This window comes from Thalassophryne amazonica, chromosome 18 (genome assembly GCF_902500255.1).
Source record: "Thalassophryne amazonica chromosome 18, fThaAma1.1, whole genome shotgun sequence".
Taxonomy (NCBI): domain Eukaryota; kingdom Metazoa; phylum Chordata; class Actinopteri; order Batrachoidiformes; family Batrachoididae; genus Thalassophryne; species Thalassophryne amazonica.
In genome coordinates this window covers 27,609,837-27,626,683 of record NC_047120.1, presented here as the reverse complement: position 1 = coordinate 27,626,683, position 16,847 = coordinate 27,609,837, and the positions used below count along the sequence as shown (strand labels likewise).

The 16,847-nt window shown below is 38.8% G+C and overlaps 1 protein-coding gene and 1 long non-coding RNA gene across 2 annotated transcripts in view; both read left to right on the top strand.

Moving 5' to 3' along the window:
* The window catches only part of LOC117531167 (choline O-acetyltransferase-like), a 33,074-nt gene extending 21,983 nt beyond the window's left edge, over nt 1–11,091 (top strand). The window contains exons 14-15 of the mRNA XM_034194211.1: nt 1,216–1,353; nt 10,440–11,091. Of these exons, the coding sequence (XP_034050102.1) occupies nt 1,216–1,353; nt 10,440–10,715 (414 nt within the window). The 3' untranslated portion in view covers nt 10,716–11,091. The remainder of the gene's footprint in view (nt 1–1,215; nt 1,354–10,439) is intronic.
* A 933-nt stretch (nt 11,092–12,024) lies between these two features.
* Nucleotides 12,025–16,182, top strand: LOC117531168. Its single transcript, XR_004566544.1, has 2 exons — nt 12,025–12,681; nt 15,936–16,182. It is a non-coding gene; the product is annotated as an uncharacterized LOC117531168 (long non-coding RNA).
* Nucleotides 16,183–16,847: the final 665 nt, after the last annotated feature.

Here is a 16,847-nt window from a genome sequence, read left to right as displayed (position 1 = left end):
ATATGATTTTTTTTTCCACATGTGGCATTGTGTGAGCAAAATACTACCTCCTCTTGCATTTCCCCCCCCTTTACAGAAAGCTCAAATTTCTATGATAAAATGTCAAAACTGTCTTTTGTTGAAGTGCACGGAATACTTTTCATGTTGCAGAAGCTCAGGAGGTATCTGCTCAGAGAACAGTACGTCCCAATTACTGCATGTTACATCCGATTTCCCATTTTCAAATAATTTTACACAAGATTACCCGTGCTCTGCACTACTTAAAGCAGATTTATTATATCACTATTTTGGATCACGATTTATCTCAACATCACAAATTTTATAAACATATCTAAAGCGTTCCAATTGGTCATTGCATTCTAAAATGCTACTTTTACCACCGATTGCACCTGACTTTAGGACCTGATTGGGTATCAGATTTTGTTTATATTTATACTGAAATTGTAGACAATTTGGTATCAAAAATCAATAATGGGAGACAGGCTTAAAACCTTCAAATACACCTTAATTAATCCAATGCATAAAATCAGTGATTTAAATAGTGTAAATAAGAATTTGGTTCAGACAGAAGGACACACACAGCTGTCATGGGTCGGACAACTCTACATGGAGACTCTTTAGGGTTGAGGAATTAAAAAGTGTTCTATTCTTCGTGGAGGGTGACAGATACAACAAGCTTGAGTTCATGTCTTTCAAAATTACAATAGTGATCAGTGTTTATGGTAAAGGAAAGTATCAGTCGGTACGTTTTGGTATTGTACCAAACATCCAATGAAGTTACGGCTCAGAAAGTTTAAATACACTCTGTAACAAGAGCAATCCAAGATGTCTGATGTCTGCCAATCCAGATCTGGATGACCTCCAAAATTCAGTGGAGTCTTCCATGCCCTAATTCTGTGGTGCAAATTTGGTGAGAATCCGTGAAGTAATTTTGATGTAATCCTGCTAAAAGTCAGACAGACAAATAAAAAACGCAGATGATTTTATTACGTTCTTGGCGGACATAATTAGTGAACAACTCTTTTTATACCCAGACACTGGCTGTGTAGTTCACTTACAGTGTACTTGGTACACATAAGGTGACTGTTATGATGGAAAGAGCACTACTGCCCCCCAAAACAGGATTACGACTATTCTGTACTATTCTGATTTTTTCTTTTGCTTTGACCTGAAAAGTCATTATTATTACTAAAAAAAGAAAAAAATGTTTTACAGGCTATTACAGGAATGGCAATAGACAATCATCTTCTTGGGCTTCTGAAGATCTCCAAGGAGCTCAATATGGAGAAACCAGAGATTTTCTCTGATCAGACATATGTGGACAGTAACCAGTTCATCTTTTCTACCAGTCAGGTAAAGTAACTTATTATTCTTATTTATTTATTCTTGGATATGAGATCGCTTCAGATTATTACAACACAACATGAGCAAAAAGGTTTGATTGTCTCCAAAACGTCATAGAAAATTATTTGACTGATTTTCATTTTAGGCTCCTGTCAATCAATCAATCAATCAATCAATTTTTTTATATAGCGCCAAATCACAACAAACAGTTGCCCCAAGGCGCTTTATATTGTAAGGCAAGGCCATACAATAATTATGTAAAACCCCAACGGTCAAAACGACCCCCTGTGAGCAAGCACTTGGCTACAGTGGGAAGGAAAAACTCCCTTTTAACAGGAAGAAACCTCCAGCAGAACCAGGCTCAGGGAGGGGCAGTCTTCTGCTGGGACTGGTTGGGGCTGAGGGAGAGAACCAGGAAAAAGACATGCTGTGGAGGGGAGCAGAGATCGATCACTAATGATTAAATGCAGAGTGGTGCATACAGAGCAAAAAGAGAAAGAAACAGTGCATCATGGGAACCCCCCAGCAGTCTACGTCTATAGCAGCATAACTAAGGGATGGTTCAGGGTCACCTGATCCAGCCCTAACTATAAGCTTTAGCAAAAAGGAAAGTTTTAAGCCTAATCTTAAAAGTAGAGAGGGTGTCTGTCTCCCTGATCTGAATTGGGAGCTGGTTCCACAGGAGAGGAGCCTGAAAGCTGAAGGCTCTGCCTCCCATTCTACTCTTACAAACCCTAGGAACTACAAGTAAGCCTGCAGTCTGAGAGCGAAGCGCTCTATTGGGGTGATATGGTACTACGAGGTCCCTAAGATAAGATGGGACCTGATTATTCAAAACCTTATAAGTAAGAAGAAGAATTTTAAATTCTATTCTAGAATTAACAGGAAGCCAATGAAGAGAGGCCAATATGGGTGAGATATGCTCTCTCCTTCTAGTCCCCGTCAGTACTCTAGCTGCAGCATTTTGAATTAACTGAAGGCTTTTTAGGGAACTTTTAGGACAACCTGATAATAATGAATTACAATAGTCCAGCCTAGAGGAAATAAATGCATGAATTAGTTTTTCAGCATCACTCTGAGACAAGACCTTTCTGATTTTAGAGATATTGCGTAAATGCAAAAAAGCAGTCCTACATATTTGTTTAATATGCGCTTTGAATGACATATCCTGATCAAAAATGACTCCAAGATTTCTCACAGTATTACTAGAGGTCAGGGTAATGCCATCCAGAGTAAGGATCTGGTTAGACACCATGTTTCTAAGATTTGTGGGGCCAAGTACAATAACTTCAGTTTTATCTGAGTTTAAAAGCAGGAAATTAGAGGTCATCCATGTCTTTATGTCTGTAAGACAATCCTGCAGTTTAGCTTATTGGTGTGTGTCCTCTGGCTTCATGGATAGATAAAGCTGGGTATCATCTGCGTAACAATGAAAATTTAAGCAATACCGTCTAATAATACTGCCTAAGGGAAGCATGTATAAAGTGAATAAAATTGGTCCTAGCACAGAACCTTGTGGAACTCCATAATTAACTTTAGTCTGTGAAGAAGATTCCCCATTTACATGAACAAATTGTAATCTATTAGACAAATATGATTCAAACCACCGCAGCGCAGTGCCTTTAATACCTATGGCATGCTCTAATCTCTGTAATAAAATGTTATGCAAATTTTATGCAAAAATGTGCAAATACATTTTATGTAATTGTCTTTTGTGTACAATGATGTACTTTTAGTTCACATCAATATAGAATGTGCAATCAAAAATATATTGGACTTATTAATAAAACTGATCAATAGATTATTTTGTAAATGAGTGCAAAAATCATACTTTGACTCAAGGAGTCTGTATTAATTAAACTGAGTATATAGAATTTTGATGCAACCTACAGCTGACTCCACAACACCCATTAGGTGAGGTCATCGAGTACAGAATTTTACCCAGAGCTGGTCGGGAGAAACGCCAGCTCAGTTATCCTGCAGTGTTTTAACTGAACTTGGTAATTGTATTCATAGGCGTGACTAAAGTCATGGCTGTGGTATTCTGACATTTGGCCACAGTGGCCTTGTTCTCAGCCCAAATGACTGACTGACCTCTGGCTAACCTTGCCAGGGCAGTTTCAAATTTTACCTCAGCGTGATCCATATTCATATCAGGTGGAAAATCAAACTGTGTGACTTTGACCTTAAGGGAAAGTTTGGGGTTAGCCTTCACTGACATACTACGTTTGGTAGAAATTAGCAAAATGAGCTGGGAAGGGCAGGATAATCAACAAGACAGGTCGACATGACCTTGACCCCAATGACTGACCTTTGGCAAATCTGACCTTTCTGCACAATTATGAGACACAGCTCCATGCTGTGTCCTGGATCTTTGCACACCATAAATGTGCATAGATTGATGGAAATCACAGTGAAAATTTTGCATTTATTTTGATCCAGTTGTGGTAAAAAAAAAATAAAAAATAAAAATCAGTCTCACTGGAAGAAACGCAGCTCCATGCTCACAACCTGTTTTAAAAAAACAGTCTCACAGAGAGATGAGCTTCCACTGTCGCGTGCACACACAGCCTGTACAGCCTCCTCCTTCATACACACACTCAGCACTTCAGATCCAAGTACACACACACACACACACACACACACACACACACACACACACACACACACACACACACACACACACACACACACACACACACACACACACACACACACACACACACACACACACACACACACACACACACAAATCTCCATTAACATCAAGGACAAAGTGTCCGTCGTCTCATCACGACAATTACATTAATCTATTGATTTGTGATAGTCATGAAAAGCACCACATTTTTGTGAAGAGTATGTCTCATTTTGTGATGGGAGCTCAAAAAAGTAAGAGACTGGGCTGAATAAACCCACTTCCACACTCAAAGCCCGTGCATAGTCCACAGCTCCGGAAAACAATGGCTTTTTCCGATTGTTTCTGATCGTGTGCTAATCAGGACGAAATGACGTGAATGAATTCTGATCAGTGTGTAGAATGAATGTATTTATCCAGAAAGAGTTTTGAAATAAATGTTTTCTGGTCATCTTCACAACAATGTAGACATCTTCATCTCTTCTTTAAAAAAAGTTAAAGTTATAAACTCATGTTAGTTTAGCAGCTTTTCTCTCTTTCTAATTTTCATGGTTTTGACAAAGGCATTTTTTTATTCATTGATAATGTTCATGTTGCAATTTAATTCAATAATTAAATGTTTTAAAATATTCCGGAAAATATTGGGCACCTTGCTCTCACTCAGGACAGACATAAGTTCTTTATTTTCATGACTCATTAAATTATTGTTAATAGGCATCTTTATTATAAGTACAATATCTCAGAATAACTAATTTGTCCTGATATTAATTCATAGGCTGTAATTCTGTGATGGATGTCGGCTTAATGACTTTATTTCTCTGTTTAAATCTGAGCATTACTGTAGAAACATGACTTTCTATAAAACCTTTAATTGCTAAGTCAAGCTTTGTATCATAATTTGTCAAACTCTGTTTTCTATTAGTGCAACTCAGATATGTTTACTGCTGTGCACTAGTAGGCCTACCGTTGGGGACAGATGAATATTATTGACTAGATTGTCACAACACGTGTAACTTTACTAATAAATACTCAGACTGCTGTGTTTCAGAATCAGAATCAAAATTGAATTTATTGCCAAGTAAGTATGCACATACTTGGAATTCAATCTGGTGTTACTGGTGCAAAAACAATAAGAAAAGAAAAGAAAAGAGAAAAACATTTATGCAAGAAGTAAACGAGTCAAACAGACAAAACTATGTTAACTGTTAAATAAATATAACATAATGAAATGGGACTGTGCAAAAACAGGTGAGTGAAATACAGATGTACAGTAGCTTTCAGTACAGGGATGACCAGTCTGTACTTTATGGTAGTGGGAGAGGGACGCAGGGTAAGAGGGGGTCTCTGGCATTATTTATTAGTCTAGCTGTGGATGGAAAGAAGCTGTTTTTGTGTCTCGAGGGTTTGGTCTTAATGGACCTCAGCCTCCTGCCAAAGACAGAGGGTGAGAAAAGGTTTGTGTCCTGGGTGAGAGGGACCAGCCACTATTTCCCTTGCTCACCTCAGGGCTCAGGAAGTGTACAGGTCCTGTAGGGATGGCAGTTGATCACCTTCTTTGCTGCATGGATGACAAGCTGCAGTCTGCTCCTGTCCTGAGCAGTGGCAGCAGCATACCAGATGGTGATGGAAAAGCAGAGGTAGTGACGGTAGTGATGGCAGTTTCACAAAAAAAGAAAAAATCACAAATTCCATGAATGAAATTTGAAATTTCTTCAGTTTATTGCTCTAAAATGCTGGAAAATACATTTCAGAGCATTGAGAACCCTACAGCTTCAGGGGCTCTGGGCGGGCCACAGACCATCATACTCAGTGTCAGTTTTCCTCAGATTTCTCTGTTACTGAATCACATCCCTCAGAACAGCTGAAGCCTTGTGCATTTGGTCGCATCCCTCGGAAGCTGACGTTTGCTGTGAAGATTTCATATTAATGAAAGTTAAGCAAGGAAGAACAATGCTGCTTCTTAAGCTGTTGCTGCCAAACATACCGATATGGGACAGGATAGCAATAGGACAAGTGGATCTCTCATACTACTTGTCCTATGGGACAAGTCCCTGAAAATGCTTAATGTCTATACCTGTGAACTGATTTAATGTATATATATATATATATATATATATATATATATGAGGATATTATACAAAAAATAAAGGAATAAAATGCCAAATCTGACACATTTTACTTAAATTCACACACAATGTGTATCATGACCACATCATATCATGATGTATTATCATTTGTGTATGCTGTTTGAGAAATCCCAAGTTGGACCTCCAACATCCTAACAAATAAAATGTTGAATACATTGATTCTTAAAAATAAACTAGCGCGATGCCCGTAGCTGACATTTTTCAAGGGTGGTAATAAATTATACAGTTTCTATAATGAGATGGAATGGTGTGTGAGTCCAGAATGTTTTTAGAACCTTAGACCACCACAGATTTTAGAAGAACTCAACCCTTTTTTCTGTTAATTGCATAATTTTTAAATGTTAATTTACTGTCTGATGTTAATTTAATGTCTTAACTTATAAATACTATCATATTTATAAATTGTTTAGGTTCTTGTCATCATGTACACACTATTATTATTATTACTATTATTATTATTAACATTATCAGTGTTATTATTTTATTTTATTATTACATCTATTTTGTCATTTGATTTTTAAATGGACCACAATGGAAATAACTGTTTTCAGATTCTTGTGTCATCAATGTATTTTTAACATATTTACAATTATATGTATTGTATGTTTCTTCTGCATTCTGCCACAAGCAGGTGCTTTTATTTTTACACACCCACAAACAGAGAGTGGCAGAAGATATCAAACGCAGTACACTTATCACTCATGGTAACAGCAACATGAAACCTAACAAAACTGACAAAACCAACTGAACTCCAAAAACACAATAAATCAATAACACTAACAACGCTGTTAAACTAACATGTACCTCAATAACATTTAAAACCCCAAAAATCCATGGTGCATTGCAGCACAACATCCATTGTTCACTGTTGTTAGCGAATATTGCTAGTTTCTCCAAAAATATTACTTCTGTCAATTTTCCATTTTCACAGCATGCATCTTTGACCCAAAATACATAGCCATACTAAACGGCAAATGTCAGCTCTCCCCAGTTTCTCTGTGATCGAAGCTATACACATGCACGCACGCATACACGCACACACGCACACAGAGGCCACTTGGCTATTACAATATAGATTCAGAGGTGGTATTGTATTAAATACGGAAACATACAGTCGTTAAATGTAACCTGTGCACGTGTGAGAAAAGAAGCCTTCTCACAGAAATCCAGGTGGAACACAGCGCCGCTACATGACGCGTACGCCTAATTAATGACAACTGGAAACACTGGGCCTGACGTTAAACTCAGCATTTAATTGGAACACCTGCCAGAGTCATTTGCAATTCTCGGCACCAGCTTTATTTACTGTATGTGTCTTTGTCAGCACATCAGCATTATTGTTGTTTTCTGCTATATGTTGATTCAGGCAGCTACACAATGACAGTATATTTTGAAGTGTGTAGAAAAGACTCCCAAATGTTTATAAAATGATTTGTTTCATTCTGATCCTCCTCACAAGCTCCACTTTTAGGTGGTGACAGCTACTTTTTAATTCCACAAAGTGGCAAGCGTGAAGTGTTAAAGTGATGGTCCCCTTTTTGCATTTTTGGAAATATAACAGCTGTCAAACATTCCACTTCCAGTAGTGGTCAACGGTCATATTCCAGACGCATCACTTTCATTGTAGGAAAAAAGCTTTTATTTTCCCTCTTTTGCGGCCATTTACTGTAACAGCCAGATTAGTGAAATTAGTAATCTGCAGATATAAATTAACAATTTGATGTATATTTTGTTGTGTTGCTGTGAAACATCCCACCTGTGCATGTTCAAAGTATTCCTTTATTTGCCAAAATCAGGGATGCTACCCAGTGTAGACTATAAAAACATTTCCACTAAATCACTCAGGTTCTGTGGTTGCAATTAAATTGTATGAATATGGGATTATATTATAAGGCAATGTATATGAAATTTCATGAAATCTCACCGATTTTCCTAAATTCATGTAATTTCCTGCAAAGTGGCATATCAGCAAAGTGACACCAAATTAAGGACCATAAGGCTATTTAGATCACTTTGCCAGACATCAAAACATTAGATCTTTAAACAGAGATTAGGGCCCCTTCACACATAACACAAAAGACGCAGAAACCGGAAGAAATCTGCGAACCAAACACAAAATGGGGAACCACAAAATATTCCACCTGCTGTTGGGAGGGACGCATGGTCGGACAGGCATGCACGATACCGTGATGACGGTTTTGTGCATGCTCGTGTTCACGCGCACGAACAGAGTGCGAGCACGTGGAAAGTCCCGCACACAGCAGCAGAGCAAAAAATAAATAAAACACCACAATTCATAATACTTAATTCCTGTTCTAAAGAGCGGATTTAGCCTCCACCTGGACGTACACCAGGAAGTAATGAAATGATGTGGATTACTGTTCTCTCTTTCATGTTTTATATGAATTACCCGATGCGCTCATCTCATGAACAGCCAGGCTCTTGCGTCGTGAACACGTGCAGCCAGCATGGCATGTCCAGCGTGCAGTGATCCGCTGCAAAGGTGATATGTGTTTTTATTATTACAATGTGGGGAAATCCCACAGTGACACGCAGGAGCATCCCGTGGGGTGATTTCCTGCATGGCACAATATTCACCAGCACTGCGGTGCGCTGACACCGTGGACAGCTGAAGCAATATGTATTTAATTTATTTCCATGTGAGGACAGCATGTCGACGTCTGCGGCTCACAGTACAGTTGTGTGAGGTCGTATCCTACAAGCCAGTACAGGTGTTCCCAAGCTATGACTTGCGAGCACAGATATCTGAACACGTCACAGGGGACACACCCACTTTTGTCAGCTGACCTCGGCAGCTCACAGAAAAGAAGCTCACTCTCTGTACCTTCATTCTGTGATTTTTATTCTATGTATGTATTATTATGTGTTTGTCCTGCATCTGTCTGATGTCTGTGTTTTTAATGTGACACGTCATGTGCACTGAGCCATCATTTCCAGCTGTCAGTGAGTCGCTGGCTGGCGATCAACTGAGAGGCACTTTGCCGTGCTGTGTGCGCTCAGACGTGGCTGGTCGGTCCCCATGTGATAATTGTCTGTACATACATATCAGCATTTCATGCAAGTTTGCCCCCCTGCATGCCACATATGTTGCGGGGAGGGGGTGTGTGCAAAAGACAAGCACGCCACGTGTGTTGCAGGGAGGCCGCGCAACAGACATGCATGCCATGTGTGTTGCACGGAGGTGCAAAAGACACGCATGCCACATGTGTCTTTGAGGGGCGGGGGTGCAAAAGACAAGCACACCGCGTGTGGTGCGTGCAGGGAGAGCCGAAACTCTGGCACGCCACGTGTGTTGCTTGGCTATGCCACAATCGTGGGGCACTTAGACACTTTTCACAGACAGCTCGAATGTGGTCAGCTGCTGTCTACTCTCGTACCAGGAGTGTGACTAGCCCCGCCTTTTGTAAGTGTCCAGCGAATGGTGTTAGATATTCGTGTGTGACACCTGGAATTTAGCCAACACCAGAAAGGGGTCGAATGAGCACTCGCAGGACACTCGCTGTCTTTCGGCCATTTAAGGCGGCTCCGATTTTTCACGAATGGCATGCAATTCCTTCTTCGTGTGCTAGTTGGCTTCAATCGTGTTATGTGTGAAAGGGCCCTTAACTGGCGGTAAGAAGTTTTTAAATTTCCCTATTTATTATTAGTATTTTTTTAAATTTACAATGTCGGATGTTTTTACCTCATTATCATGAGGGGTGAATAAAATTTCTGACATGTTTGGAATTCGTCAGACTGTTAGAGTGACAGTCTGGAGGGGTTGATCGTGTCATTTACCCCCCTGTACACAACAAACGATGCACAACAAAGCTGAAATTCAGTGACTCAAAAAAAAAAAAAAAAAAAAAAAAAAAAAAGAGTCATGTGGCTCAGAATTCAATAAACAATTAGACTCAAATCATACACTGTATATCCCAAGTTTAAGAGAGGCTGGATAACTGTGTTACCAGTATGTGGGGATCAATCGGAAAGTCATGAAAACAGTATGCTGTTACAACTGGATGAAGCTGAACACAGTGAGTCAAACATAGAAATGCTTGGAGTATTGCTTTTCCTGTTTTTCAAAATGGTCCATTTTAAATATTTTCCTGTGTATACTCATACTGAAACAGCCAAAGCCCCTTTTTGCAAGAGCTAGACCTGAAACGAACCAAGTAGTATTAGATGAAATCAGAAATACATCACAATCCTGAGTGCATGTAGTCCATTAGGAAACTGGAGTTGAAGATACCCAAAATGTTTTCCTCAGCAAGCAAAACAGGTCTAACCTGGTCTGTTTTCCTCCATTCCAGGTTCCCACCACAGAGGAAATGTTCTGTTGCTACGGCCCAGTGGTGCCCAATGGCTACGGGGCCTGTTACAACCCTCAGCCGGACCACATCGTCTTCTGTGTGTCGAGTTTCCGGGAGAGCACGGAGACGAGCTCGGCCGTTTTCATCAAAGAGCTGAAGCGGGGCCTGCTGGACATCAGGGACCTGTGCGACAGAAACAACGCTGCAGCTTCCAAATTGCCCGATCACATGAATGGAGTCGGCCAGACCCAAAAACAGGGAAGTAAGCCATACTGACAGAGCTCATCCAATCAGCTGCTCTGCTCAAAATGCTCAGAATTTAGCTTTAGACTCCGCAGAAAAGATGCAGCTGTTGTGTGTGCAACATTACATTATCTCGTTTACAACAAAAAATTCACATGTAACTATGAAGAATATATGTAGAAATATAAATATACAATTCTGTTTTTGTATCTGCTTCGATGTGAGATTGAGCCTGTTTGATTCTGTAGACTGACTGAATTGGTCTGCTGCCTTTAGGAAACTGAAGCCATAACTTTTAGCACTGAAACGAGGAAAACTCCTCTGTCACAGTGATCAATGATTTATGTCAATATAATATACATGGTGCAATAGACAAAATATACTGTGCATAAAATACCTAGGGTATATTTAAGTGACTCAAAAAGAATTTTCTTTTGCACCACTATAATTTTATTTATTTATTAGCCTTTAAATAAGGGATTCACAATATGACAATGTCAATATGATTAAAATTTCGACTGTCTGGAAAAAACTTAGTAATTAATTCCCCTGAAGGGAAAAATTTCAAACAAATAAACAGCCGTGAACTACTTTCTATTTTGACCCATGCAGTCTATGATAGGGACTGTAGCAACATCACAGACCACGCAGGGGTTTCCCCTGTCTTGTGCAAGAGATGCTGAGAAGCACATGGCGACAGCCAATCAGAGTCCAAAGGCATGGTGACATCAGTTGGCTGCTCATTCAAACAAAATAATCCAAGATGGTGGAAAACACTCAGAAATGGCTTATCAGTGTGTAAATCTAATGTTTGCCATATATTTTGTAAAGGTTGGCAAGAAATAAAGAGTTGTAATTTTAAAAAAGTTTGAACCCAGGTAACACCTCTGAAGTCATTTATGAGACATTTTATGGATGCAGGAACATGCATCACGCGCATCACGCGAAGTCAAAGGTTATTCCATTCATTTCAAAACATTATGCATGTGCACATGCATTTCCTCCTGTAGACGGCATTAAAAGGAAAATAAAATATTCGTCTGGAATTCCCCCCCGTTAAATAAAAATCATTAAAATGAGCTGTAATTTTGCAACAAGTTACACAAATAAATATACATTATAATACTTGGGTTTCAGTAGAAACTACTTTTTGCCAGTTTTGTGAAATCTGAAAAGCCGTACAGCTTTAAGATATCTTGCTAATGTGTGTTTATACATATATAGTGTTAAAATGCCCTGCGACCTGATCATATAAGCAGTTGAAGATGAGTGTGTTTTAAAATGGAAAAAAATTTAAATATGAAATAATTAATTATTTTAAAATTAAAGTAATAATTTGTTTTTAAGTAGTATCGAGAAAAATCATAACACAAAAGCATCTCCTCCATATATATTTTAGACTGTGTGTGCGTGCGGGTGTGTCTCAAAACAACTTTGATATCGATAGAACTTTGTAACGCTGTGTATAAGTAGAGGACATCTTATAAACTATCAAGACATGATATGGTTTCAACGGCACATTTGAAGTTGTTGAATTGTGGCGTGTGTCTTTTGTATTATAGCAACAGTTAAATGTGTAATGAACCTTATAAATAACTTAGAGTCCAGTGGTGAATGAGGCAAACCACTGTGTTCATGTGTACATAGGTGCTTTATATTTGGATATAGAGATAGGGGAAAAGTACAGATGTACTTTTATACTGTTATACCGAACGTGCTTTGTGCAATAACAGAAATAGTTCATACTTTTGAGGTTGTACTGTATGTGATTGTGCATTTCACCAAATTAAAACATTCATACATAGAAACTTGTACGTTATTACACTAGCCATTGCTACTATTTTAAAAAGTCATCAATATTAAAGGAAAAGAGAAAAGAGAACATCCAACTAGTATACTGTACAGTGTGAGTGAGATTTTAAATGGTTTCTTTTACAACAAATTAACAAACTAAATCAGTGGCTTTTAACTTGTGTTGGTCATGACAGTGTGGCAATACGTGGAGAGATGGCGTGAATGTTTGTTGTGTCCCTGGGAATAAACAGCCAAAGTCAATGTGAAAAAAGAACAGAATACTTTAGATGTATGCGCATGCTTAATCCTATTTACTAAGTGTATTTTTTTAGCCTGATGTGGAAATTATAAATATTACATGGCAAAATATAAAAATAATCACTATATACTGTATTTTACAGAGTATTTTTGTAGTAGTTAGGGAGGCCCCTGCAACTTGTACTCTGGTGTGACTTATATAGCAAAAAAAAAAAAACATTTCTTTCACACATTTCTTAAAAATAATAACTATTATAATGACTAATTCTATTGAATGTTCCCAGGAATCAAAGCACTGAACAAACTGTAATAATAAAATAAGAGTCCGTACTAAAAAGTACACTAAAACAATGCATAAAAATCACAAATTAAATATATGATAATACAGGGAAAAATGCATATATGCATATATATATATATATATATATATATATATATATATATATATATATATATACATACACATACATACATATACACACACACACACAACAAAAATATAAACGCAACACTTTTGGTTTTGCTCCCATTTTGTATGAGATGAACTCAAAGATCTAAAACTTTTTCCGCATACACAATATCACCATTTCCCTCAAATATTGTTCACAACCCAGTCTAAATCTGTGATAGTGAGCACTTCTCCTTTGCTGAGATAATCCATCCCACCTCACAGGTGTGCCATATCAAGATGCTGATTACACACCATGATTAGTGCACAGGTGTGCCTTAGACTGCCCACAATAAAAGGCCACTCTGAAAGGTGCAGTTTTGTTTTATTGGGGGGGGATACCAGTCAGTATCTGGTGTGACCACCATTTGCCTCATGCAGTGCAACACGCCTTCGCATAGAGTTGATCAGGTTGTCAATTGTGGCCTGTGGAATGTTGGTCCACTCCTCTTCAATGGCTCTGCGAAGTTGCTGGATATTGGCAGGAACTGGTACACGCTGTCAAATACGCCGGTCCAGAACATCCCAAACATGCTCAATGGGTGACATGTCCGGTGAGTATGCCGGCCATGTAAGAAATGGGACATTTTCAGCTTCCAAGAATTGTGTACAGATCCTTGCAACATGGGGCCGTGCATTATCCTGCTGCAACATGAGGTGATGTTCTTGGATGTATGGCACAACAATGGGCCTCAGGATCTCGTCACGGTATCTCTGTGCATTCAAAATGCCATCAATAAAATGCAACTGTGTTCTTCGTCCAGAACAGACGCCTGCCCATACCATAACCCCACCGCCACCATGGGCCACTCGATCCACAAGACTGACATCAGAAAACCGCTCACCCACACAACGCCACACACGCTGTCTGCCATCTGCCCTGAACAGTGTGAACCGGGATTCATCCGTGAAGAGAACACCTCTCCAACGTGCCAAACACCAGTGAATGTGAGCATTTGCCCACTCAAGTCGGTTACGACGACGAACTGGAGTCAGGTCGAAACCCCGATGAGAACGACGAGCATGCAGATGAGCTTCCCTGAGACGGTTTCTGACAGTTTGTGCAGAAATTCTTTGGTTATGCAAACCGATTGTTTCAGCAGCTGTCCGAGTGGCTGGTCTCAGACGATCTTGGAGGTGAACATGCTGGATGTGGAGGTCCTGGGCTGGTGTGGTTACACGTGGTCTGCGGTTGTGAGGCTGGTTGGATGTACTGCCAAATTCTCTGAAATGACTTTGGAGACGGCTTATGGTAGAGAAATGAACATTCAATACACGAGCAACAGCTCTGGTTGACATTCCTGCTGTCAGCATGCCAATTGCACGCTCCCTCAAATCTTGCGACATCTGTGGCATTGTGCTGTGTGATAAAACTGCACCTTTCAGAGTGGCCTTTTATTTTGGACAGTCTAAGGCACAGCTGTGCACTAATCATGGTGTCTAATCAGCATCTTGATATGGCACACCTGTGAGGTGGGATGGATTATCTCAGCAAAGGAGAAGTGCTCACTATCACAGATTTAGACTGGTTTGTGAACAATATTTGAGGGAAATGGTGATATTGTGTATGTGGAAAAAGTTTTAGATCTTTGAGTTCATCTCATACAAAATGGGAGCAAAACCAAAAGTGTTGCGTTTATATTTTTGTTGAGTGTATATATATATATATATATATATATATATATATATATATATATATATATATATATATCACATTGCATGGCAGCACCCTGACTTCGGTGTGTGAGTGTTTTTGTGTGAATGTGAGGCATAATTGTAAAGCACTTTGAGTGTCTGATGCAGATGGAAAGGCACTATATAAATGCAGTCCATTTACCATTTAAAGATAGATAAATATGCAGTATATACAATGTGTATGTGGATAGATATGCAGTATATACTATGTGTGTGTTTGTGTGAAAGCACAGCTGCCTTAAAATGTTAAATAAAGTAATGCAAGCTATTTTCCACAGTTGCTTATAGATTATATGTCTATGTTGTTTTACTTCTCATAATTTGTTTTCGGAGCAATATATGTAAAAGGAATGTTATATTTTTAGCACATTGTTGAGGATTTTTATTTTGCTCAGCTGAGCAGTGATTGTGTAACAGTACAATTATTTTTATTGTTTTGTGATTGAACCCAACACCTTGCTCATAACTATATTTCAAATACCCTCTTTCTTCCAAAAAGGCTTCCTGACAAACCATTCCAATATGTATTCATAGATGTAAATGAAATGATTATTCCATGAATATTGAACCTGCCTTACAGTAAAATATAAATTATTTTTCCCCACAATTGCTGTTTGTAATGACATTTCTGTAAGTGTTATTGGTATCTACAATTTTTTTTATCTACTTTAAAATGGGAAACAATGTTGTTTTTTGTGCTTGCTGAATTGCTTTCCGTTTTTGTGATTATATTGTATAAAAAAAATACTCACCAAGGCATCCACAAAGTACAGCTTTTGACATTATAACCAGAGCCATTGGAAGCTGTGCTTTCTGTGAGCAGTCTGATGTAATTTAATTCTCTTTTGCTGTCATTTGAGTCCTGCAGACTTTAGACCTATCAAACAAGTAGTTATGTGATCTCTATAAGAAGAAGAAGTAGATCATATATAGGCCGAGGCCCAGTAGTCTTCAGTGCTATTGTACAAATTCCGTAACGTCAAGCGGATGAGAGTCGACAACTCCCCGTAGACGGCACAACAGTCATTTCCCCAACCGATGTCAGTACCCATTTACAGCTGTGTGGACAGACAATGTAGATTAAGTGTCTTGTCCAAAGATACAGACAAATAGCATGAGCGAGATTTGAAACCAGGTCTACATATTGGCAGCCCAGCTCCTTATCCACTTATCCACCTGCTCCACTGATCTCCAGAGGTTGATACATAAATGAACTTTTGGCTCCTGGTCACACCTGCACCATCACTGCCATGATCTGTTCAAATGGCCACAGAGCTGAAGAACCCAAAGGGCAAATTCCATGTGCACATGGTGACAAAGTGTCAAAAATCCTACTATTTGGATGCTTTTGCATGAAACAGAACTGCATAATTGTTGTTGCTGAAACAGGATATGAGGATAAAAAGACAGTAGTCAAGTATTTAATGCTTATGTCATTATTAAAAAGGGTGACTATATGTATAACGTGTGAGTAGATTTGAGAGTTCACTGATTGTTGGTGTAAAAATTTTTTAGGCTGTAACATTATGTTGTTGATAGATCATTTTTCAGATTTTGAATGTTTTTGTGTGAACAGAAAACCACTGTAAACAAACTGACCTGCAGAGAAAACAGAAATACTGTGATGAAATAAAATGGTCCTCAAATTACTGTACTGTCCATACTGCTGATTCTGTTTTGTATTTTACACACACACACACACACACACACACACACACACACACACACACACACACACACACACACACACACACACACACACACACACACACACACACACACACACACACACACACTTATTAATATTCTTACTCTTATATGTAAAAATATATTTAAAGTATCTCTTCAAATTTGAACTTTTACCCAAAGGGGGGAGGAGCTTTAAACCCCTCTCCCTTCTGGCCTGTACAATAAAGCAGGAGGAACACAGACAACATGATGAGGAAATAAACTTGTGTATTAATTTGTAA